Genomic DNA, 24886 nt, shown 5'->3' with positions numbered 1-24886 from the left:
AATTCCACTGTTCCTCGCAGAGTTAAACAGCAGGGTTAACGACGCAACCAACTGCTACCACAGACCTCTTTAGCTGCTCCACTTGCTTAGCATAGTGGCGAAAGAATACCCTGGAAGACTTCCAGCCAGTGTATGAACGAAGGTGTTCAAAAACCATAAAGTTAAAGAAGTTTAAGGATGAAGCAACTTTCCTCGGATCATGACCTGCGGGTGAACTGTCAGGATCCGCTCTGCGAATAAAATATGTAATTTTCGCCCTAAGCTGATTTAAAGATAAATTCGAGCCCGATGTTTCTCCTCTGAATAGTTGGCCCCCATGGAAGTCTGAAGTTCTACGAAGATAGACCTTTAGGCATTCTACGGGACATAGATATGCATCTTCTTTCAGAGGGCAGATTCTCCAGGGACCCCACCTGTTGGTGGGCAACTCGTTCTTAGCGAGAAACGTAGGGTCCGGAAACAGGTTCAGTTCTCCCCCATCCAGGAACTGAACCCGGCCCTCCTCTCTCGAGAGGGCCACAATCTCACTAACTCTGGCCCCAGAAGCAAGGGCAAAAAGGAAGATCACTTTTTGAGTCAGGTCCTTCAATGCACACTCCTCATTATCCAGTAATGAGGCAAAATGAAGGACTTTGTCTAAAGACCACGAAATAGGCTTTGGAGGAGCTGAAGGTCTAAGCCTAGCACAGGCCTTCAGGATCTTATTAAACATCTCGTTAGCGAGGTCTACCTGGAAGGCATATAGAATGGGTCTTGTCAGAGCTGACTTACATGTAGAAATTGTGTTAGCCGCCAGCCCCTGTCCGTGGAGGTGAATGAAGAAGGATAGGCAGAACTCCGTAGAGATCTCGTGCGGATTCTTGTCTTTGACAAAGGCTACCCATTTCTTCCATGCTGATTCGTACTGCCTTCTAGTAGACTTACACTTATATTCTTCCAGGAAGTCGATGCTATCTTTCGAGATTCCGAACCGTTTCTTCACCACTAGGGAGAGAAAATCATGAGCTGCAGGGTCCGGGTTTTCTGTAATGAAGCGTAGACAGTCGACTTCTGGACTTGCTGGAACAGAACTGGGTCCGGGAGTGGTAGAAACTCTAGTCGTAGTTCCAGAGCTAGAGGGAACCATACACTGTTCGGCCACTTGTGGGCCACTATTGCTGCTACTCCCTTGAAGGATCTCAGTTTGTTGAGGACCCTCAACATCAGATTGTGAGGGGGAAACAGGTAGATCCTGGACCATCTGTTCCAATCGAGGGACATCGCATCTACTGCTTCCGCCAAGGGGTCCTCGTATGGGGACACATATCTCGGCAGCTTCTTGTTGTCCTTCGTCGCGAAGAGGTCTATCTGCAGTTCTGGGACTTGTCTCAAGATGAAGGAGAATGATCCTGCGTCTGGGGACCATTCCGACTCTATCGGTGTAACCCTGGATAGAGCGTCCGCGGTCACATTCCGGACTCCTTGAAGGTGAACTGCTGACAGGTGCCACTTCTTCTTCTCCGCCAGTCGAAATATGGCTAACATTACCTGGTTGAGAGGTGGAGATCTCGATCCCCGCCGATCCAGACATTTCACTACCACCTTGCTGTCCAGTACCAACCTTACATGGATCGAGTGACGTGGGGATACTTTCTTCAGGGTAAGAAGCACTGCCATAGCTTCTAGAAAGTTTATGTGAAAATTCCCAAATAGCTTGGACCAGGTCCCTTGCACTTTTTTCCGATGGGAGTGACCTCCCCACCCTACCTTTGAGGCGTCTGTGTGGATTGTCACTGACGGGGGGGGGGGGGGGGGGTGGCTGAAGAGGTACTGACCTCTTTAGACGACTGGCTTGAGACCACGTTCTGAGAAGAGAACGTAGCCGAAGTGGGACCGGTCTCTTCAAGTCCCTTCGCTTTTTCGATGCAAAGGTTCTCCAAACTCCCGCTGCATCTTTTAGCTGTGCTCTTAGCACTAGGTCTGTTACTGATGCGAATTGAAGAGAGCCCAGAACCCTCTCCTGTTCGCGTCTTGATATCCTCTCGGAACCTAGAAGTCTCCTGACAGACCCCGCTATTTCCTTCCTTTTCGACATCGGAATGGAAAAACGGTGTGACACTAGATCCCAGTGAATTCCCAACCACTGGAACCTCTGAGCTGGAGAAAGACGAGACTTCTTTCTGTTGATCATGAAACCTAGATATTCCAGGAACTGAATCACCTGTAGGGAAGCCTGCAAGCATTCTGCTCTGGATGCTGCCCACACCAACCAATCGTCCAGGTAGGCTACTACCTGGAACCCTTTTAGGCGTAACTGTTTGAGCGCTGCACTCGCAAGCTTCGTAAAGATCCTTGGGGCTATGTTTAGCCCGAAAGGCATCGCTCTGAAAGCATAAAGTTTTTGTTGTAGCTTGAATCCTAGGTAGGGGGAGAGACGGCGACTTATTGGAACGTGCCAATATGCGTCTGACAAATCGATGGAGACGGTATATGCCCTGTTGGGCAGTAAGGCCCTTATGTGTTGTAACGTTAACATCTTGAACTTGTGGTTCACTATGAACTTGTTGAGTGGTGACAAGTCCAGAATGACTCTGAGTTTCCCCGAGTCCTTCTTGGGAACACAAAACAGCCTCCCTTGAAACTTGATGGACTTTACCCTCCGGATCACCTTTTTCTCCAACAGTTCTTGAATGTACTCCTCCAAAACGGGGGTGGAGTGTTGGAAAAATTGAGGGCACAGGGGCGGAGTATTGTACCAACTCCAACCCAGTCCATTTTTGAGCAGGCCGTGGGCCCAGGGATCGAAGGTCCAGCGATCCCGGAAATACTGTAGTCTCCCACCTACCGGCGACACTTCACTTTGACTGCCCTGCAGTCTTGCCTCCCTGGCCGCGACCACCTCTGAATCCTCTTCCCCTAGAGGGGTGTCTCGCCGAACCTCTGGCTGTACCTCTGGGCTTTGCTCGAAACGTGGTCGATTGCCCTTCGAACACTGGATTGAATGCCGGGGATGCTGATGACACGGCTTGGCCTACCCATTGGAAGGTGGTCGGGGTCTGGGCTACCAGTTGTGGTACCGGAGGCAAAGCTGGCTGCTGCTGCTGCTGTCGTTGTGGTCTGAAAGGCTTGGCTGGACGGGAAGAAAACCTCGATTATTTCGCCTTTCCTTTCGGCTGAGGGCCCTCATCAGGGGAAGACTTCCTCTTAAGGGACAGGCCCCACTTAAGGAGAAGAATACGGTTCTCAGTGGCTGCCTTGTCCACCACCTCCTTGACCACTTCATTGGGAAAGAGATCTTTACCCCAGATGCTAGATGAAATGAGTCTCTTGGGTTCATGCCTCACTGTGGCCGAGGCGAAAACAAACTCTCTACAGGCCCTCCTCGCTTTGACAAAGCAATAAAGGTCCTTAGTCACCGTGGCCAGATGGATCTTGGCCATTACCATGAACATCTCAGGCATCTTGGGGTCACTAGCCATAGTCTCCATGTTAGTCTGGAGAGACATCGAGGCTGCCAGACGCTCCTTTGTGTCCAATTCCCTCCGTAGGAGGATTTCCGACAATTTGGGAAGGTTTTCGCCGAACTGCTGACCTGCAATGTCGGCGTCTAACTTCCCAACCGAGAAGGTGAGGTGTACCTCTTCCAGTCCTTGTTATCCAACGGCAAGGCCAACGACAGTGGTTTGCATTCCTCCAGAGATGGACACGGTTTGCCAGCTTCAACCGCCTTCAAAACGGCCGCGAACCCTTTCTGCATAAAGGGGAAGGCCCTAGCCGGGGAGGATACGAAGGAGGGGTGCTTCTTACTCAAAGCAGCAACTTTAGAGTTTGAGAACCCGCTCTCCTTCAATGCAGATGTTAAGGCAGCTTGAGCCTTGGAGTGATCCAGGATGATCACCTCCTTCGGTTCCGTCTCCTCCTTCGAGGCCGGCTCCTTCTTCAGACGGACATAACAGTCCGGCTAGGCCCCTCTACTGGGCCAGAATTCCACCTCCTCAAGGGGAACTGAGCCCAGTTTCTCCGACATGACGATCTTCCCGACCGTCATCGGCATGTGCTCGGCATATCTCCACGGGTTGGCATCCGAGCACAGAGGAAGGTCCTTCACGTTGAGATTCTTTGGAGGTCCACGTGATGCTGTGATCTTCTGCATCTGGAGCTCCATTGCAGCGGCCTTCTGATTATTCTCCCTCTGCATCTGTTGTATCATACCAACGATGGAAGAGAGAGCCTGTCCCAGCTCTGCTGGAAGAGCGGACGAAGTAGAGGGGATAGGTTCAGGGGCCTGAACTGGAACGTCTGAAGGTACGGGAACCTCTTCCTCCACGGCAATAGGATCTTGATCCTCCTCCTCACCCTCTGCGCGGAGGTCCTGTTCCGCACGGTCGGACAAGTCAGACATCTTGTCATCCAGCTGGATGTCCTGCATGGCATCCGCAACATCCTCCTCCACTGGGATCTGGACGAGAGGGATCTCCGGCCGAGGCTGGGGAACAACAGCGTCAGTAGAAGCTTTGGGAAAAAGGTATGCCCTCATCTTCTCGTTAGGAAGATAAGGTCCAGTGGTGTTCTTCTGGAAACCCCTTACCCATAAACGGAGCTTCTCCCTCGCTGCATCCCTTGACTCCGCCGACCTAGGGGATTCAAAAGCCTCTGATAGCAGGTTAGTACATACTGCACATACCTGCGGATCCCAGTATGCGATGATCATCATTGGAGGCTGCGCAAGCCGCGTGCCTCCTACACGAGACATGTCCGCAAAAGCTCTTGCTGCGGACATTGCAGAAGACACTATCACATTTCGGATGCTCCTCCTGTAAAAGAAGAAAATTTCCATGAATATCAAGTGAATTTCAATTCACATGTAAATATGAGCATTCACAAAGAATAAGGGAAAGACACCTACTTGTGAAACCCACACAATCACCTGTGGAAGCCCACCGGCCAAAAATCACGTAGTTAGTCTTTACTAGAATAACCAGAGATCATATTTCCCGAGGGAAATTAGGTGTAGCTCACACCTAAGGTAAGATTTTACCATTCTGGCCAGAGATGAAAAGAATTTTTCTTTTTATCCTTGTAAGGCGACACCAAGTGATTGCACAAAGTAACACAAGTAAGTTAGAAAAACAGTGTTGTAACCTACTATATCATGGTCTCCCTTGGTAGAATACACCACCCAAGAAAGAACTGATACAGCACATGAGGGTGGTGTGCCGGCCGGCTCTTGCCGGTCAGTACCCCCCCCCCCTTTTTTTCCAAGGGTAGATCTCAAGTATACAACTTCAGATCACCCCTATTGGGGAGAACTCCAGTTCCCATGCCTGAACCGGCCGGCAGTGGTTGCCGGTCCGCAGCCACCCGGGTAGCACCGTGTTGCCGGCCATCACTCTTAGTGGCCGGCTAACCGGGCAGTGTAGCAAGCCGGCCGGCAGCGGTAAGCAAACCCTGCCGGCTTGCATCCACACCAGGTAGCGCTCGGCTGCCGGCCGCCACTCATAGTGGCCGGCAGAAGAGCAAGAGACTGGCCGGCAAAGGCATATAACCACCGCCGACCGACAGCAAGAGAACTGGAGAACACCCCCCACCAACGGCCGGCCCCTAGGCCGGCAGACGGCAAGGACAACACATAAGAAGACAACAGAATGAGTGCCGGGCTAAGAGGCTATGAACCTCTGCGCCCGGCACCCGAAAGAGTGCCGAGAGGAAGAGGAGACACTAAGTCAGGCTTCCTAACCACTGCTTACTGAATCTACAGACGGCAGCGGTGGAGGGACCAAGAAAGGACCGGGCAGCACTCAAAAGAAAGGGTCTCTGCCGGTCGGCACACTCTGCCGGCCGACAGGGGACCACTGACACAAAGGAAACGGAAAAATAGAAGGGAAGGACAGAGGGTCCTGTCCAACCTTGCCTTGGTTAAGGGTCATTCCCAACTAAGAAAGCTCATCTCAGCCAGAGAAATCCCGGGAGGGAGGCCGGCACTACTGGCTGCCTCCCTAAAACCAAGGCAAGGAAGGAATTGCTATTCCGGAAAGGGAACATATCCCGAATCCGGAACGGCAAAGAGGACAAGTCTGAGGGGTCACCGAGCGAAGGGATCAACTACAGGAACCCAACAAGGTGATCCAAGGAGGATAAACCTCCTATGCCCGTGTCAGTCAGCAAGGGAGACTCTGCCCCACGCTAGACCAACACGGACTCAGACTAATACACTGCTGTACTGTCCCCCTCTGAACCAATTCAGTTGGAGCAGGAAGGTACAGTACTACTCCAGCATAGTTATATTTGAAATTTAATTCAAACAAACCACTAGAGTTAAGCCTAAGGCTTAAACAGAGGGAAAGGGTTTGCCCCTTCCCCGAAGAGAAGGGAGCCAACGGGGAAACAGATAATATTATAATAACCTAAGACAACCTAGCCTAGGCACTAAGAGAATCGATTACCTAAATCACCGAAACTCACTCCAATACTATCTTGGAAAATACTCGAAAAGAGCTTATATGTATAACGTTGCCTAACGCTTTAAGCAATATAAAATCACACTTGGAAGACTAATTATCATGCAGGAAGTACAAGGGCCAACAACTAGGCTACGAAGACTAGTGTTGGTCAGCCTAGGCAAAACTTTCGCCAGGCACACTACTATCGCATCATAACAGAATTCCTAATTAACCTAAGCAGCTAATTATTAAAGCGCAAGGGGCTGGGAACGTCGCTCTTGCTAACAAATAAATCCTATTCTAGCGAGCGACAGCGTCCATGACGCCTCCAGCAGGCAACAGCTCTTGTATCAAAGATAACTCTTTTAATTACTTTGATTTTAAACAAGAGCCTACATTTATACATAAAAGAAATAGTACTCAACTTATCCGAGGCAGAAGAAGTTGGAGAAAGCATAATAAGCGAGTAAATCCAAGGTTTTGGTAGTAACACAGGGAAAAACACCGAGTCGTATAGCTACGCAAAAAGGAATACAGATGGCGCCGCGAGCGGCGCAGGGCACGCTTACGAAACGGGGAGGAGAGATGCCTTACGAACGGCTCCCCCCTTTCTTATCGTTTTCGTTTTCTTGCCATTTGACCCCTACGAAGTGTTAACTCTATTCGGGGTATAGATTGCTATGAGGCGTGTCAAGAATACGTCCGCTGATATTTACGATATCCCTAAGGTCTTTTTTAGGGATACTCGCTCCAGGAGTTAGAATTCTGGGTACCTTAAGGTAAATTCTCTGGGAATATCGCCGTAGTTGTAATATACCCTAGGAAGCTGCCTTTAAGGAACTTCCATCAGGACGACATGGCTTGAGCCCAAAAAAGGGGATTTGAGAATCCATTTAACTTTTGATAGGCAAGTCAACGAGAATAGAATTATTTCATTGTTTGGAAAAACCCAGGGAGTGATAACCACCGATCAAACCGAAATGTATATTGCGATGTCAGGGCCTAATCAATAAAAGTTTTCCTACCGCTTTTAAGCGTGCAAATGTTAGGGTCAGATTTTTTTCCCAGTAAATGCTGTCTTTATTCACTAAATGTTATTTTGGATGAATGCTTCGTATAGTAAAAGAAACTAAGTTGTAATACGGTTTTTATTACCCATATATGTTAATGTAAGAAAAACAAATGGACTGAAAGATGAGAGAGAGAGAGAGAGAGAGAGAGAGAGAGAGAGAGAGAGAGAGAGAGAGAGAGAGAGAGAGAGAGAGAGAGAGAGAACGGGGGCGTGTGAACTCGATTGCATCACGTTGGCACACAAGAGTGTGTGTCTTAGGATTAAAAATAAAAAAATGGACAGAAAGATGGGTACATTTTCTTAGGCTTAAATTGAAAGGAATGTGGTCAGGGGGGAGGAGCACCTCGTCTGCATGCAAATACGTGTCTTATAATAGTAAAAAAAAAAAAACTGTGTGGTCGGTAGGATCAATGTCACTGTCTAGGGCATGGGTCATCCAGATAGAGAACTCCACTCGTGCCGGTACCTACTCGGTGACCACGCACAGAAAACGCACCCTTCTCAACCTGCAAAGGGGGGGGGGGGAGAAAGGGGAGGGGGGCTGTTAGTACACATAACCTTACGTTTTAATGTCGCTCTGACAGACCCATACCAGACGAATTGAGTCAACGTGCCAAGCTTAGCAAACGTGCCAAGCTGAGTAAATGAGTCAAAGTGTGGAAAGGGGGGGGGGGGGTGTTGTTAGTAAACATAACCTTGTGGGGGGTGTTTGTTTGTAAACATAACCTCACGTTTAAATCCCCAAAATGAGTCGCTCCGGTAGAACCATACCAGACGGACTGAGCAAATATACCAAGGTTAGCAAACGTGACATGGTGAGTAAATGAGTAAAAGTGATCATCTTGAGCAATAGCCCCCAAAAAGTGAGTATCTGAGGCATATATCCTACTACTCACTATATAATACTGCTCCTAGAAACATGGGCATATATCGCCCTAGTGACTGGCATCAAAATGATTCTATGGACCCAAAAATGCACTTGATAATAGAAAGAAAGCCTAAACCACTAATGTGGATTATAGCTGCATCAAAGTGAGTAGGATTCAAATATTTTAAATGTAGTTAACTAATACAACAGAAAGTAGTCCCTATAGAGTGTGGGAAGATTTCTAGATTTGCCAATAAGTTCATTTTAATCAATGCCAAATCTAGACCACAGTCTATTATGTTAAATAATATGAAGATAGAAGAAAATTTAAGGGTAGAGATTAAGCCGCATTTGAATTTCAGTTATGGTAAAAGGGTTATTTTTAACAAAGATCTTTATGAATTTAATGAAGATGAAATATTAGATAGGGAAGGTTCATAAGATTCCAAGAACAACTATGATTATTTTAATATTTCAAGATCATGACGTACCCTCTCATGTATATATTGAAAATGAGAGAATTCCAGTTCATGTCTACTAACAGAAACCTTTACAGGGCTATAATTGCTATACATTTGGACATCTATCAAGAGTATGCAAAAGTGGAAAAAATTTTGAAAATTGTTCTTATCCTGATCATGAACCCTGCACTTCTATTTCAAAGTGCACTAATATTAGCAAGGGTCATAAAGCTTCTAATAAAAAATGTCCTCAGTATAAAATAGAAGCTGTCCCCTGCTAGAGAGCTATTGGATATACAGTACCTGCCTTAATGGAAAGGCATAATTCTAATGGCTCTCCATCTTTCATCTCTACACTAATTTCCTACCCCAATACAAAAAAATAATACAAACCTCTCTCAGGCCATGTCCTTTCCTGTTTTGATGGAGATTCCACTTAAAACCAACTTACCTGATGCACCTGTAGTGAGAAAGGTCCAAAAACCTAGTACCTCACCATCTATTAATCGTAAAAGAGAAAGACCTCCATCTCTCTCACCCCCCCTTCAATAGAATCATTAAAGTTATGGCATCAAATAAATTTAAAGTTTTGTCTGTTGATGTTTCTGATGAAAAGGGATATAACTTGAATAAATCAGAAATTAAAGTTGAGTTCCACCATTAACCTTAACAAATAGATCAAAATGACATAAAGAAAAAACAAATGTAAAACCCAATATATAAAGACCATCTCTAGAGAAACCTACAGGAAATAATGTTAGATTGAAAACTGCCAATGGGAAGACCTCACCCAAGATGTCTTTCAGAAATAATCCATAGTTTTCTCCTCCATTTTTCAATGGAATGATGGATATTTTGTATAATAATTTAGTAGACATGATTCAATGTCTTCCTCAACCATTTCTCTTACTAAGAAATATGCATGGTAGACATCCTTTATGTCGTGATGTTTTAGCAAACACTAGGGGCAATATTATATCATCAATTGTAGAAAATGAGGAAGTTGTGCTCCTAATACAGGAGAGCCTAAAAACTTTCATGTCCAGACAGATATCTTGTCAATCATAAGCTGTAATTGCCTTCTCGACTTCGATTGGAGGACATTAGATGACTCTCATACTAGTGATCATACGCCAATCATTATCAACACCAACAATGGTCAACCTTTATAGAGATCATTACGATTGAATCTTGACAAGGCGGACCGGGATAGATTTTGTGAGATATGCAAAATTGAAGGGAATGTGAAACAGTAAAAATATTGATGATGACATAGCCTTACTGAAAGGAACGCTTCATACAGCAGGAGTTAATTCAAATTAAAAAAAAACAACAACAGGGTTATTCAAACGACAACCAGTCCCCTGGTGGTCTTTGGAACTAACTGCCCTACGCAGAGCTACTAGAAGGTCTTTACCTTGATTGGGCAGACGCCATACTGAAGAGAATTCAATTATATACAAGAAATGTAGAGCGCAGCCGCCGTGCCATGAAAGAAGCTAGACGTCATTCTTAGGTATCTTTTGTTTCCTCCATTATTAGTAGAACACCACCATCTTCTGTGTGGAAGAAATTCAAAAAGATATCAGGAAAAATTCACCTAAACCCACCTCCAGTGTTAAAGGTGAATGATCAGAATGTGACTGGAGTAACTGAGGTTAGCAATGTCCTGGCTGATCATTTCTCAAATGTATCATGTAAGGGGGAAGCAGCTCCTGAAAACCAGTTTAGGAGCATTGAAGAAAAGAAAAATTTAAATTTTGCAGGAGGAAAGGAAGAGTTATACAATTCTCATTTTACTGAAAGAGAATTTGATTTCACACTTGCTATGTTTAATGACAGGCCCTGGAACCGATGGAATTGCATATGCAACGTTGAGACATGCACCAATTGATACAAGGTTATTTGTTTTAAGCATTATTAATAGAATATGGCATGATCATAGTTATCCAAGTGTTTAGGAACTATTCATTATTTCAGCCTTTTTAAAAGAAAAAAAAACAATAATGATAAGTTTTTTTATCAGCAAACTATTTACCAATTGCATTGATATCTTAGTAATGTAATATCATGGAGAAGATGGTCAATGGGTGACTGATGTGATACTGTTACGATTTTGAAATTGTTACAGGTTATTTTGATAAGTAAAATAAATATCAACAACACCGATTGAAATATGGGAAATGAATGTAGAAAGAAACACATGAAAAAAAAAACACAACACGTTTATTCACAAATTTACAAAAAAAAAACTAATATTACTTCTTCGGTTACTTTAACTGACAAATCAAACTAATCAAACACCAACAGAAAAGGGTAACAGTGAGTAAGGTAGAAATACTTAACGGATAGTTTCCTGCAGCTGCTGAGATGATGTTGGTACGGAGACTTCAGGCTTGAGAACGTAGCAGGAGGGCGGCTGAAGTTCAGATGAAACTGGCATGATGACCGGATTCGAGGACGTCACAAAAGGGGTGGCATCAAGAGGGGACATCAGAGGTCTTCTTCCAAGGATTTGAGGATACTTTTGAACGAAGGCAGGCTGCGGGCAGTGTTGGCTATTTCTTGCCATAGCAGGATCTTTTGGAGATAGGCTTTTATTGTCTGAAGGGAAGGTTAGAATCTGGCACTATCAGACTTCTGGTCTTCTGTTTCTTATCTTACTAGGAAATTCGATCTTATCTGCTTTGGGCATAGTTCCTCTCTTGTCTTATGTCCTGTCCTATCTCCCATTGACAATCTCTTCTTGAAGTCTATATACCCATGTATGGCCGGAGTTAATCACAGTGGGCATTGGTCATCTCCATAGAAGGCATTCTTTTTAACAATTCTGCATCTCTATTGGCTTCCTCAAAAACTATTTTTTGGGCTCAAGCAATGTCGTCCTGATGGAAGTTCCTAAGGTAGCTTCGAAAGGATATATTATATACTACAGTGATATTCCCAGAGAATTAACCTTCAAGTTCCAGAATTCTAACTCCTGGAGCGAATATCCTTAAAATTTCCTCAAGGATATCGCATAATACCAGAGGACGCATTCTTGACACTTCACATAGCAATCTGCACCCCAAACAGCGTTAACGCCTCGAGGGGGACGTGGCAAAAGAATAGAAGGGGGCCGTAACAAGGTTACCCCCGTTCCCGTACTACTATTGACCACCACCCCAGCGCCATTCCCAGGATAACGGACATTCCTAATTTTGTAGAGATTTCGCTCAGTGCTGTTCCCTGTTGATTTAACTTTTCGATCGATTTTTAAGGATTTATTATGCATTTTCCAACTTCTTTCGCCTTCAGAAAGTTGAGTATTGGGTCTTTACAATGAATAGTTTTTTTTAGCTCCCTTTTCACAGTGAAATTTGAGTAATTTACTGTGTTTAGAGCTAGCCTGTACCGGAGGCTCTATGAGCGCTGTCGTTCGTTGGGCATGTTATTTAGTTAGCAGAACAACTTCCCGGTTTTTAAATAGCTTCATATATCATTAATTAATTATTTTATTATGTTAACTATTTAGGCAATATATTCTTGTAAAGATATTTACATTGTGCATATTTTTCCTTTCCTGTCGATCGTATAGTTAGAGTCTCGGAGAGTGAGGTAACCGAGATCTCGTCTCGCCTAGGTTCCTAACATAGGCGTGTTATTATACGTTAGACACTCCCCGATTACCCTTGTGTATGGTGATTTCCATTATGCAGAGATAGGTATCTCTTTTAATTAAATGAACTTTACCCCTCTCAAAAAAGGGAGTTTAAGGGTAATCCCTCTTCCCTCTGAGTGTAGCCTCAGGCTACAACCTTAGGGGGTCGGCCTCAAATTTTTAGTTCAGGCATGACTTTCCTTCAGTTTTTTCTGCCCTTCCTCTGTAACCACAGATGCAGTTTTTTTGGGTTTTGGCCAGAATCTCAGAGTTTTTAGTCTGTGGTCGGTAGCTACCTGGCAATATGAATAGAATTCTTTTGCTACGTTAGGCTATCGACATAGGAGGCTAGACCTTCCTAAGCCTCTCCTGAAGGGTCTGTACAATATGACCCTTCTTCCTGTGACCTAGCAGACTAGTCCTGTGTTAGTGGACCCTAGGCTGAGGAATAAAATTCTTCTAATGCTTAGGGGACACTGGCACTGCAACCCCGTTTCCTTTCCCTTAGAGGTGGTGGCGAGGGTGCTACCAACCTCTTAGTTGTATTAATCTAACCCTAGGCTAAGGAATAGAATTCTTTAGCCGCCTGGGATGGTTCTAATAAAGGAACGGGGTTTGTTAGGTGGGGCAGGACAGGCTACGGCCGGCTCCTGCTGTACCTTTCACAGGACCCTCTTTTCCCTTCCATTCTATCCCTTTATGTTGGCGAATCCCGGCAACCTTACTATTGCCGGTCGGTTGCCAGGATCGACCAGACTCCCCCTCTTACAGTTGATAGCTGCCGGCAGGCAGTCTTAACATCTGTCGGCCGGCAGTAATGACAGCTGTGAGCTGCCAGCCATTTTAGTTGCCGGCCGGCAGTAAAGACTACTGCCGGCCGGCAGTCATGGTGACTGCTGGAAGGCAACCAGGGCAGCTGCCGGCCGGCAGTTGCTGGCCATGTTAGGTGTAAGTGGGAAATCTCTTCGGTTTACAAGGTTCTTCAGTTCTTTCTTGAACTGCTAGCAACAGTGGCTACTGCCGGGGTGCTGCCCACCAGGCCGGCACAGAATGGTGCCTGCTCATCTGGCAGCACGCCGACTGTACTAGTACTGCCGGCCGGCAGTACTGGCCAGCGGTGCCGGCCGGCAAGGTTTAGACAGATCCTTGCCAGCGACAGTACTGTAGCTGAATGGATGCTTGAATTTTATATTCTCCCCTTCCATTTGAACCTTCTTTCTGGAGAAGGTAGTAACAGTAGACTTTTACATCCCTTTTACTGTATATATATACAGTATTAGGTAGCCTGTTCTCCATGCTATCTCTCTTTCTTTTAGCTAGCAGGCTAGATGTACTAGCATTAGCTATGCCAACGACATGCTAGCTGTACTACAGTATATGTTTATACAGGTAGTTAGTATTTTTGCAGTATAGGATATATTTTATGCTAGTAGTGTTTTTCCAATATATTTGAAAATCCTACCCAAATATTTGTGGAACCCAATCTCATATTGATAGAATTTAATTCTTCAATATTCTGTTTAGAAATCAGTCTTCAGATTACACTGCAATATTAAAATTTTAAGGACTGGAGATTACACTCCTAACCCTTAAAGGGCAGAGCCCTTATCCTCGAGTCTCCATGATTAGGAAACTATGTTTTAATTTTGTAAGGGGGGTCACAGCAAATATGTTGGGTGGGATATATACAAATATATGTCTTTCCTTTCCCCAGTCCAGTTGGAATCATGCCAGCTAGACCATACAGTCAGTTGCTTACCAGAAAGGCAACACATTGGCTGGATCATACTATATATAATTATACAGTAGCCAGTATATTGCAATATAGTGCATACTGCAAATAGAAAACTACAGTATGATTATACAGTAATTATCTCTAGCATATCTTGGATATCCTCATGTGAGCTTATGCTGCAGCTGCTCTTATATTGAAGTAATAATGTTTCTTCGTTAAGCTGATTGAGAAATCAGTCTTCCGTACCCCACAGTATTTAGTATGAAAGGGACATTGAAGTATACACTTCCCTATCCCCAGGAGTTAGAAAACCCCTTTTTTCAGTTGGAATTCCTTCAAAAAGGAAATTCCTATCACTTTATACTGAGGGGAGGTGCCTGCATTTGCTTGCAAGGGATACACAAGTATGTGTCTCCTACTGTCCCTTTATAGCTTGTTATCCTAAGCTATTCTGTTCAGATATGACTGTTGATTTATTGGTTATCAGTGAGATAATCAATCGTATACTCATTTTGTTTTCCTTTCTATACAGGAGGAACGCCAGATGTCATCCGTTGCAGTCCTCTGCAAAACTAAGAGTAAGTCTTTTTTCGGACATAATGCATGCAGGTTTCATGCCCCCTGCAATATTATTTCCGAACACCTGCAGTATTGGAACCCGCAAGCCGGCAAAGTATGTCGGGCCCTATTGTCCGAAGGTTTCAAGAATTCCAAGTCGGTGGAGACTAGGGATGCAGCTCGTTTCAAACTACACAACTGGGTGAGAGGCTTTCAGAAAATCTCTCCGGGACCTTACCTGCCTAATGACAAGATGCGTAGGTTACTAATTCCAACAGTGAGTAAGGAAATAGTGGTACCCCAGACACGAGGTACATTTCCCGATGGCCAGATAACCTTCGGGAAGGTGGGCAAAAGGCGCCCACAGAAAGAAGGGGAGAATGTCGGGCTCATGAGCCAACGACATTGATATCTCCGCCGTCTATCCCTCTTTTAGATGGAATGAACCAATTATGGGCCCAAGTCAAGAATCTAGTAGAAAATTTGTGCAAACAGAGCACAAAGCAGGAAGCGAAATGCAAGGTAGAGCTTGGTAAAGATCCATTGTTGCTCCTAAAGGGTCGTACAAAAGATTCGTAGATCAAGACCTTCTGACATGTTCCACAACCAATCCCTGGAGGTTTGCGGAGCTAATGCCGATTTTAAACGGCAAACTCTACATCTCGGAGAAGATGGGTGCTGTTCCTTTGGACAAAATCCAGTTCGGGCCAAGCTTTGACGCTTTCCCGAACTGTTTCATTAGACTGAAGGATGAACCAACATCAGGAAAAGGAATGGAATTAAAGGAGGTTATGATTCTTGACAATGAAAAAGCACAGGCTATCCTATCAAGCAGCATAGAAAAGGCGGGTTACTCGGTGTTGAAGGTATCCACACCGGGTAACAAGCACTCTTCCTTTCTTGCTCCTGTTTCAATTTCATTCCCCTTTACTGAGAAGGCTTTCAAATATGTCACTGAGGCAATAGAGACAGGTAAACCATGTCCTACACTCAAGGAGTGCGGGCCTCTGTCACTAACATTTGTAGGTAGTAGGTTGGTCAGGGCACCAGCCACCCGTTGAGATACTACCACTAAAGAGTTATGTTGTCCTTTGACTGGCCAGACAGTACTGCATTGGATCCTTCTCTCTAGTTACGGTTCACTTTCCCTTTGCCTACATATACACCGAATAGTCTGGCCTATTCTTTACAGGTTCTCCTCTGTTCTCATTCACCTGACAACACTGAGATTACCAAACAATTCTTCTTCACCCAAGGGGTTAACTTCTGCACTGTAATCGTCCAATGGCTACTTTCTTCTTGGTAAGGGTAGAAGAGACTCTTTAGCTATGGTAAGCAGCTCTTCTAGGAGAAGGACACTCCAAAATCAAACCATTGTTCTCTAGTCTTGGGTAGTGCCATAGCCTCTGTACCATGGTCTTCCACTGTCTTGGGTTAGAGTTCTCTTGCTTGAGGGAACACTCGGGCATAATATTCTATCTCGTTTCTCTTCCTCTTGTTTAGTTAAAGTTTTTATAGTTTATATAGAAAATATTTATTTAAATGTCATTGTTCATAAAATATATTATTTTTCCTTGTTTCCTTTCCTCACTGGGCTATTTTCCCTGTTGGGGTCTCTGGGCTTATAGTATTTTGCTTTTCCAACTAGGGCTGTAGCTTAGCAAGTAATAATAATAATAATAATAATAATGACTGGGACTATCAATTAAATGGTGACACTAGCTCTGTTCAAAATCCCAAGTGTGGAAGTATACAGATAGCACTAGTGCCGGTGTACGTAGTACACAGTGCCGATAAGAGTAACCAGTACAGGAATTATGAAGAGATTTTATTTTATAATTTTCTTCAATCTGAGAGTGGCACTCATCATTTCTTGCTTTCCAAGAAAGAAAGATAGTCTCTGTACAGGTTACATGTATAGTTCCGTTATCATGCTATATTCGTTTTACTTACTAATAAACGTCTATTAGAATGTAATTGCGTCCTAACTCGCCCGACAATTGCATGTTTATAGTCCAGAGTATGTACTTTTATATATTTGTATGCTCAAACAATGGAATTAAGAAACACTGTTAAGTATTTGGTATTTTTCACAAACTATGAGACGGTTTGTTCATCTGGTGCATTCTTATGTTTGTCCATACAATATATGCTTACCTTGAGACCCCCCTTTCTACCGCCTTCCCTGTAGGGGGCAGGAAGCACTAACATCGGAGATGATTAGTGATAATGACGGATATCGGTAACGTCATTTGTCTCGATTGATGCAACTGATCATAGAAAGGTTGTCCCAAGGTTAAGGCACTGATGAAAATCCACAGATACATTAATGCTCTGGTATACTTCCATCAGGACAACATGGCTTGAACCAAAAAAACGGATTTTGAGCAAAGCGAGAAATCTATTTTTTGGATGAGATCGCCATGTCGTCCCGATGGACCCACCCTTCTTTCTTAAAAGAAAAGATCTTTCATAGTTCCCTCCCTGACGTACTGTATCTGTAGCACCACGCTCAATACTACAAGGAATGTCCGCCATCATGGGAATGGCGCTAGGGTGGTGGTCAATAGTAGCACGGGAACGGGGGTAACCTTGTTACTGCCCCCTTCTATTCTTTTGCCATGTCCCCCTCGAGGCGTTAACAACGCTGTTTGGGGTGCAGATTGCTATGTGACGTGTCAAGAATGCGTCCTCTGATATTATGCGATACCTTGAGGAAATTTTAAGGATATTCGCTCCAGGAGTTAGAATTCTGGAACCTGAAGGTTAATTCTCTGGGAATATCACTGTAATATATAATATATCCTTTTGAAGCTACCTTAGAACTTCCATCAGAACGACATGGCGATCTCACCCAAAAATAGATTTTTCGCTTCGCACAAAATCCGTTACTTCGATCACGCCATGGAAACTTCTAGAAGAAATTTCTGATGCAATCTGGACCAAGTGTTAAGTCGTAATAAATTGCAAGTATGTGTCCTTCCATGATGACATATATCTTATACAAGGATTTTCCTCAGGCTTGGTTTCTCAAAATATGCCCACTCCACTAATTAAGACGATGACATCTTGGTTAAACAGGACAGTTTCCTTATTACAGCAGGCACTCTTGGCAAGGCTTGGTTTACTTTCAAAATGCTGGCGATAGTTGAGGGATGACAGGTTTTAATAAACAGGGTCATTGTCGAATCTCGTCTTGCCTCGCTGTTCCCACTTTGGGAATAGATATTTCTGTCTTTTAAACATCTCCTTTTAAAAGTATTATGTCTACCCATGACACGTTCCGCCAAAAAGAAAAAAAAATCTTCTGATTTTACTTTTTTCTAAAAGTCTGCAATGAAAAAACTCATTCATCCCTGAGCTGAGGAACATCTGCATGAAACTCCAACTTGACATAAGGAAAACATTCTTCTTTTGCATTCCATTCACTCAACACAAAGCTTTAGCAAAAAATACTAATTCGTTGATGAAAAAAATAAGAATACTTTTTTTCTTATTTTGAAAAATCTCTGGAAAGGCTATCAGTTATAATATTATTCTTTCCTTTCTTATGAACTATCTTCAGACTATAATCTTGTAGCTCTAAACTCCAACGTATGAGGTGCTTTTTCTTATTCTTAAAGCTTTCCAAATAAACTAAAGGATTATGATCTGTATACAAAGTCAAAACAGGACTACTACATACATAAATCCCAAAGTGCTGCAAGGCTGAAACTAAACTAAACATTTCCTTTTCAACAGTTTAATCATTTTCTTGAGCTTAATTCAGCTTCTCTGAATAATATGCGACTGGGTGCTTTGTTCCATTTACTTCTTGCAACAAGACTCTTCTTACATCAAAGTCACTATCATCAATCGCTAAATGAAATTCCTTGCTAAAATCAAGTAACAACAATACTGGCTCATGAAGCATTACGGCCTTTAATTTATTAAAAGCTTCCACATATTCCTCATCAAATACAAAACTAAATTCTGAAAAATTAAATACAAACCTACGGAAATATAAAACCATCCCGAGAAATCTCATGGCCTATTTTTTAGTTGCTGGGATTGGGAAATTAATAATGGATTCTGTGTTCCCATTTTTAGGACAAATCTTACCGAGATCTACTTTATGCCCTAAATAAGTGATATAGGTTTTCCCAAATTCACATTTCTTTAAATTTAATACAATGTTTGCTTTTTCAAGGGCTGTCAGGACTTAAGCTAAAATTCGTAAATGTTCCTCCCAAGTTTCTGAAAATACAAGATCATCTAAATACACAACACAGTTATCAATACCATTTAAAACTTTATTCATTAAACTTTAGAAAATACTGGCTGCATTTCTTAACCCAAAAGGCATTACTTTAGGTTCATAACTACCGAACGGTGTTATAAAAGCGGATATTTTCCTAGCTCGTCTGCTTAGAGGTACTTGCCAATAACCTTTAGCCAAATCAAGCTTGGGGATGAATTTAGCATTCCATATCCTATATAAGCAATTGTTGATCCTAGGAAGTGGAAAGTTACTTTGCTTAGTAACACTGTTTACTTTTCTGAAATCAATGCACAACCTATCTTTTCGATCTTCCTTTTTTACTTGAACTATCGGAGAATACCATTCACTCTCGCTAGAAACTATCAAATCATTATCTAACATATACTTAATTTCCTTTCGTACTGAATTTGCCTTCTCTGGACTCAAACGATACGGACTTTATCTAATGGGTTTAGCGTTGTGTAACTCAATATCATGTTTTAAAAGATTAGTTGAACCTAATTTATCACTAACAGTTTCTGGATAATTTAGAAAAACATTATATTATTCACTCAGTTTCTCTTCTTCTAAGCTAGAGTTAAATAACTTTAAATTTTTAAGCACATCAGAGTTTTTCTCAAAACTAATTTCTCGCTGCGACACAGTTATTACTGGTTCTGGGCGTTCGTTGCATTTCTTTAGCAAGTTTATGTACAGCCACTTAGCTCTATGGGTACCCATGTCAATTAAGTAATTAAAATTGCCCCTTTTTCCTGAAATAGGATAAGGACCTTCGAACTTATAAGATAATGAGGGACCTTTCTGAACTAATACCAAGACTTTATCTCTCACACGGAAATTTCTCTCCTTAGCCTTAAGATTGTATTTTCTTTTAGTTTCCTCTTGATTGTTGCTCTCGTTTTCTATTAATAATTTCCAAGCTTTTCTTAAGTTCTCCTTGTAATACTCTAAATTTTTAATGTAATCTTCTTTATTTTCTTGAAGCATTAATTTTCACTTTAAAGTCTCTAAAGGTCCTTTATCTGTGTGACCGAACAGCAATTCAAGAGGAATAAATCCTGAAGTGTCATTAGGTGCCAATCGTAAGGCTGACAAAACAAAAGTTATTTTTTTTAATGTTTGATGGAAACGTTCTACCATCTCTTGCGACTCTGGGTGATACGGTGTGGAAGTTACAAGTTTGATACCAAGCTCTCTCATTTTGTCTTTGAAATATTTGGACACAAAATTGCTGCCATTATCACTTGGTATAACGCAAGGCCAACCAAACTTGGAAAAATTGTTCAACAAGCATTTAACTACAGTATTTGCATTGCAGCTTCTTACTGGGATTGCTTCTGGATAACGGGTTAGTCAGTCAATGATTGTTAATATTTATATATGCCCTCCTTTACTTCTAGGCAAAGGATCAACTATATCAATTACTACATTCTCAAAAGGTTCTCCCACTAATGGAATATTACATAAGAGAGCCCTGGGAAACACTTGATTAGGTTTACCAGCAATTTAACATTCGTGACAGCTTAATACATATCTCTTCAGGTCACTTTTCATCTTAGGCCAAAAGTAAGTCTTAATTTTACACTTGAAAGTTTATTTACCCCCAAATGTCTTTGATCATCCTATGCTAATTTCAGAATTAATTCGCAAAACTTACTATGAATTACTAATTGTTCTATAACTTCCTCTTTGCTAACTGACTTAGGACGAACATAACGACACTAAATTTTTGTCTTTTAAACAGAAGGTTTCCTTACATTATCGGGATCATCATCCAACTCACTTTCAAAAATTCGAGACAGTGTCTCATCCTCCCTCTGCAACTTAATTAGCTCATCTCTGTTCAAAATGGTAGTGCCTAAACTACTGCAGTAAATATTACTTGAATCCACTACATCGAATACGTCTACATCACTGCTTTTGACAGCTAAATCATAAACTTGGCTAACACTGTCAACACCGATGGAGTCGGTCTTATCAGCCCCACACCTGCTAAGATCAACCTCACCGCATCCATGACACACGTGCCGAATCCTCGAACAAATTTTGACTGTAGTCTATATAGGTATCTAAACCTGGCCTACTAACTACCATTTCAGGCACTGGAACCTCATTTAAGATAGGATTCACACATTTGGATGTAGTTAAATCATTACCAACAATAATGTCAATGCCGTCAACTGGCAAATAGTCTACAACTGCTAGTTTTATATCTCTTGACACTCCCTGACTATTCAAGTTCATTTTCAACAAAGGACAAACAAAGCAAGTATTCGGAAACCCACCAAACATAACTTTTTCTTTCATACTAATCTTTACCCTTGTTGGAACACTCTCTTTCCTAATAAGGGAAACGGCTGCTCCGGTGTCCCTAAGCAAGATAACTTCTCTCGAATCCCCTCCTTGAAGCGAAGAAACTACTTCTTCAGACAAAAAGTCTCCGTAAAATTTCCTAGTTTCTTTCAAAATGTCAATTTTGATTGACGAAAGATTATTAACTACAGATTCTGGTTTCTTGACATTCTTTTCCTCTACTATACAATTCCTTGCTATATGCCCTTTCTTATTACATTGATAACAAATTATCTCTGAACTACTACCCTCCCATTTCCTCTTACAAAACTTGGCAGTATGACCTGGTTTTCCACATGTATAACAATAATAATGATAATCATATTTCCCTGTATTACTATTGCTAAAATTACTCTTACTACATTGCATCTTACTAGAAGAAGGATTATTTTTCTTTTTACTATCACTTAAACTAAGAGTAAGACTGTACTCATCTGCCAACTTTGTTGCATCTGTTAAAGACTTTTCACGCCTATCTTCTATATATAGCAATCTGGAGATATGTTATCTTTGAAGTTTTTTAACAAAACTAAGTTCTTGAGATCGTCAAAACTATCTACTTCTGTGGAAGTTAACCAATCACAAAAAGATCTCTATAACTTCTTTCCGTATTCTACATAAGTACTGCTCTCATCCCTTTTCACACTTCTAAATTTCTTACGGTACGCCTCTGGTACTAACCTGTATGCACTAAGAACAGTTTCTTTTACAATATCACAGTCTTCACTTTCAACCTCAGACATACAACTATACACAGAAAGTGACCTACCACTCAAGACTGACTATGAATACAAAGTCCACTTGTTTTTGGGACAATTTACTCTGTTCATTAACTTTTCAAAAGACATGAAATTTTGGAGTTAAGTTCAACACTGCCCCCATACCTAAATTAATTATCAGAAATATCGTTCAATGATGAATTACTATCCCGTCTGCTACCTGATGCATTACTTTCTGGTCTGCTACCTGGCGGACTATTATGAAGATTTTGCCTTAAATGAGCGATTTCTAACTCATGCTTACGCTGTCTTTCATTTTCTTCTCGCTGTCTTTCATTTTCTTCTGTTTCAGCTGCTCTTTCGTCTCTCGCAATTATTTCCTATTCTCTTTTAAAAACATAGTCACTGAGAGCATCACCATCTAGACCAAGAAGTTTACCTGAAACTATCAAATCTTTCGTAATCTCACTCATTCAGCTTCTTTCTATATTCTCCCTGTTTCAATTGGTTATGTTGTTGAAAATCCCAGCAAGGTTGCCAACTGTTACGATCTTAAAATCGTTACAGGTTCTTTTGATAAATAAAATAAATGTCAACAACACCGATTGAAATATGTGAAATTAATATAAAAAGAAATAAAAAAACACAACAGGTTTATTCACAAACTTACGAAGAAAACTAATGTCACTTTTTCGGTTACTTTAACTGGCAAATCGAACCAATCAAACACCAACAGAAAAGGGGATCAGCCAGTAAGGTAGAAATACTTAAGGGATAGTTTTCTGCAGCTGCTGAGACGATGTTAGTATGGAGACTTCAGGTTTGAGAACGTAGCAGGAGGGCAGTCGAAGTTCAGATGAAACTGGCACGATGACCGCATTCGAAGACGTCACAAAAGGGGTGACATCAAGAAGGGACATCAGATGTCTTTTTCCAAGGATTAGATGATACTGTTGAATAAAGGCAGGCTGCAGGCAGTGTTGGCTAGTTCGTGTCACAAGCAAGGAGGGCTGGCTGCTTCAATTTGTTTCTTCTTTTTGGCCATAACAGGATCTTTTGGAGATAGGTTTTTGTTGTCTGAAGGGAAGGTTAGAATCTGGCTCTATCAGAATTCTGGTCTTCTCTGTTTCTTATCTCACTAGGACATTGGATCTTATCTGCTTCGGACATAGTTCCTCTCTTGTCTTATGTCCTGTCTTATCTCCCTTGGACAATCTCTTCTTGAAGTTTATATACCCATGTATGGGCAGAGTTAATTAAAGTTGGCAGTGGTCATCTCCATAGAAGGTGTTCTTTTTAACAATTCTGCATCTCTATTTACTTCCTCAAAAATGCCCATTTCGATCACGCCATGGAAGCTTCTAGAAGAAATTTCTGATGCAATCTGGACCATATTTTAAGTCGTAACAAATGGACATCATGTGTCCTTCCATGATGACATATATCTTAAACAAGGATTTCCCTCAGGCTTGGTTTCTCAAAATATGCTGACTCCATTAATTAAGACAGGACAGTTTCCTTATCACAGCAGGCGCTCTCGGCGAGGCTTAGTTTACTTCCAAAATGCTGGCGATAGTTGAGTGATGACAGGTTTTAATAAACAGGGTCATTGTCGAATCTCGTCTTGCCTTTGGGAATAGATATTTTTGTCTTTTAAACATCTCCTTTTAAAATTATTATGTCTACCCATGACATGTACATGGAAAAGAAGGGTATTTTATCACCTATCCAGTGTGGATTTAGAAAAATGCACTCGATGACTGATAAGTTGATATGACTTGAGTCCTCTATTTTTGAAGCCTTTGCTTCCAAACAGCACCATGAAAAAGCATATGAAACTGCATGGAAATATGATATATACAAAACTATTCAAAATTTAGGATTACAAAGAGAGCTACCATTATTCATTCAAGCATTTGTTTCACACAGATTTTTTGAAGTGAGAGTTTGGGAACCTTCTATCAGAGAGGAAATGTCAGGTCAGGAAAAAGAAATTCCCCAGGGTAGTGTGCTAAGTGTAACCCTATTTGCCCTACCTAATAATAGGATATCCTCTGTCATTCCCCAAGATATTCTCTCAACACTATTTTTATATGATCTCTCCATATCATTTGCTGGAAAAAGAATAGCAATGGTTGAGAGAAAACTACAACTTTTAATTGAAAATTTTATTCAGTGGCCTGATATGAATGTGTTCAAGTTTTTGAAAAGAAAAACTAATGTTGTATATTTTTGTCGTATTCGGGGAGTACATCCAGATCCGGATATATACATCAAAGGTCAACGGATCCCATGTGTAAATGAAGCTAGACTTTCAGGTTTGATATTTGATTGCAGACTTTCATGGGTTCCTCAGTTAAAGGCATTAAAAGTTAAAGATCTTCAGGCTCTGAATCTTTTGAAAGTATTATCCCATACACCCTGGGTGCAGACTGCAAAACCTTTAGAATTATACAAGGCCTAAATTTTTTTCGAAAATTTGTTATGATTGAGAAATATACTCCTCAGCCACCCTAAGCGATTAAAAAGTTTACATTCTATACATCATACTGGTATCAGGAGCATATAGAACTTTGCCTATTCCAACTTTCTTGTTGACGGTGGAGAATTAGTATTAGACCTTTGCTGAAAGTTCTCTATTATTCGGTATTGGTTTAAGTTGCAAAAACTTCCTAATTCTTTAGCCTGTTTGACTGCAAAACTTGTAAGGCACTCAATATGCTATGAGTTACACCCAAAACTCCCCCAACCTTATGGTTTTCGGGTGAAACAATTGATAGTCTTGATATAGTTTGAACTAA

At 41.9% G+C, this 24886-nt stretch overlaps 1 protein-coding gene across 1 annotated transcript; it reads left to right on the top strand.

Moving 5' to 3' along the window:
• The first annotated feature begins 22892 nt into the window (after positions 1–22892).
• LOC137656570 (uncharacterized) lies at positions 22893–24549 on the top strand. Its single transcript, XM_068390742.1, has 2 exons — positions 22893–22905; positions 23885–24549. The coding sequence occupies exons 1-2, from the start codon at positions 22893–22895 to the stop codon at positions 24547–24549; spliced, it is 678 nt and encodes a 225-aa protein (XP_068246843.1).
• Positions 24550–24886: the final 337 nt, after the last annotated feature.

This window comes from Palaemon carinicauda, chromosome 17 (genome assembly GCF_036898095.1).
Source record: "Palaemon carinicauda isolate YSFRI2023 chromosome 17, ASM3689809v2, whole genome shotgun sequence".
In the NCBI taxonomy this organism is placed as follows: Eukaryota; Metazoa; Arthropoda; class Malacostraca; order Decapoda; family Palaemonidae; genus Palaemon; species Palaemon carinicauda.
This window is presented reverse-complemented; position numbering and strand designations above follow the sequence as displayed.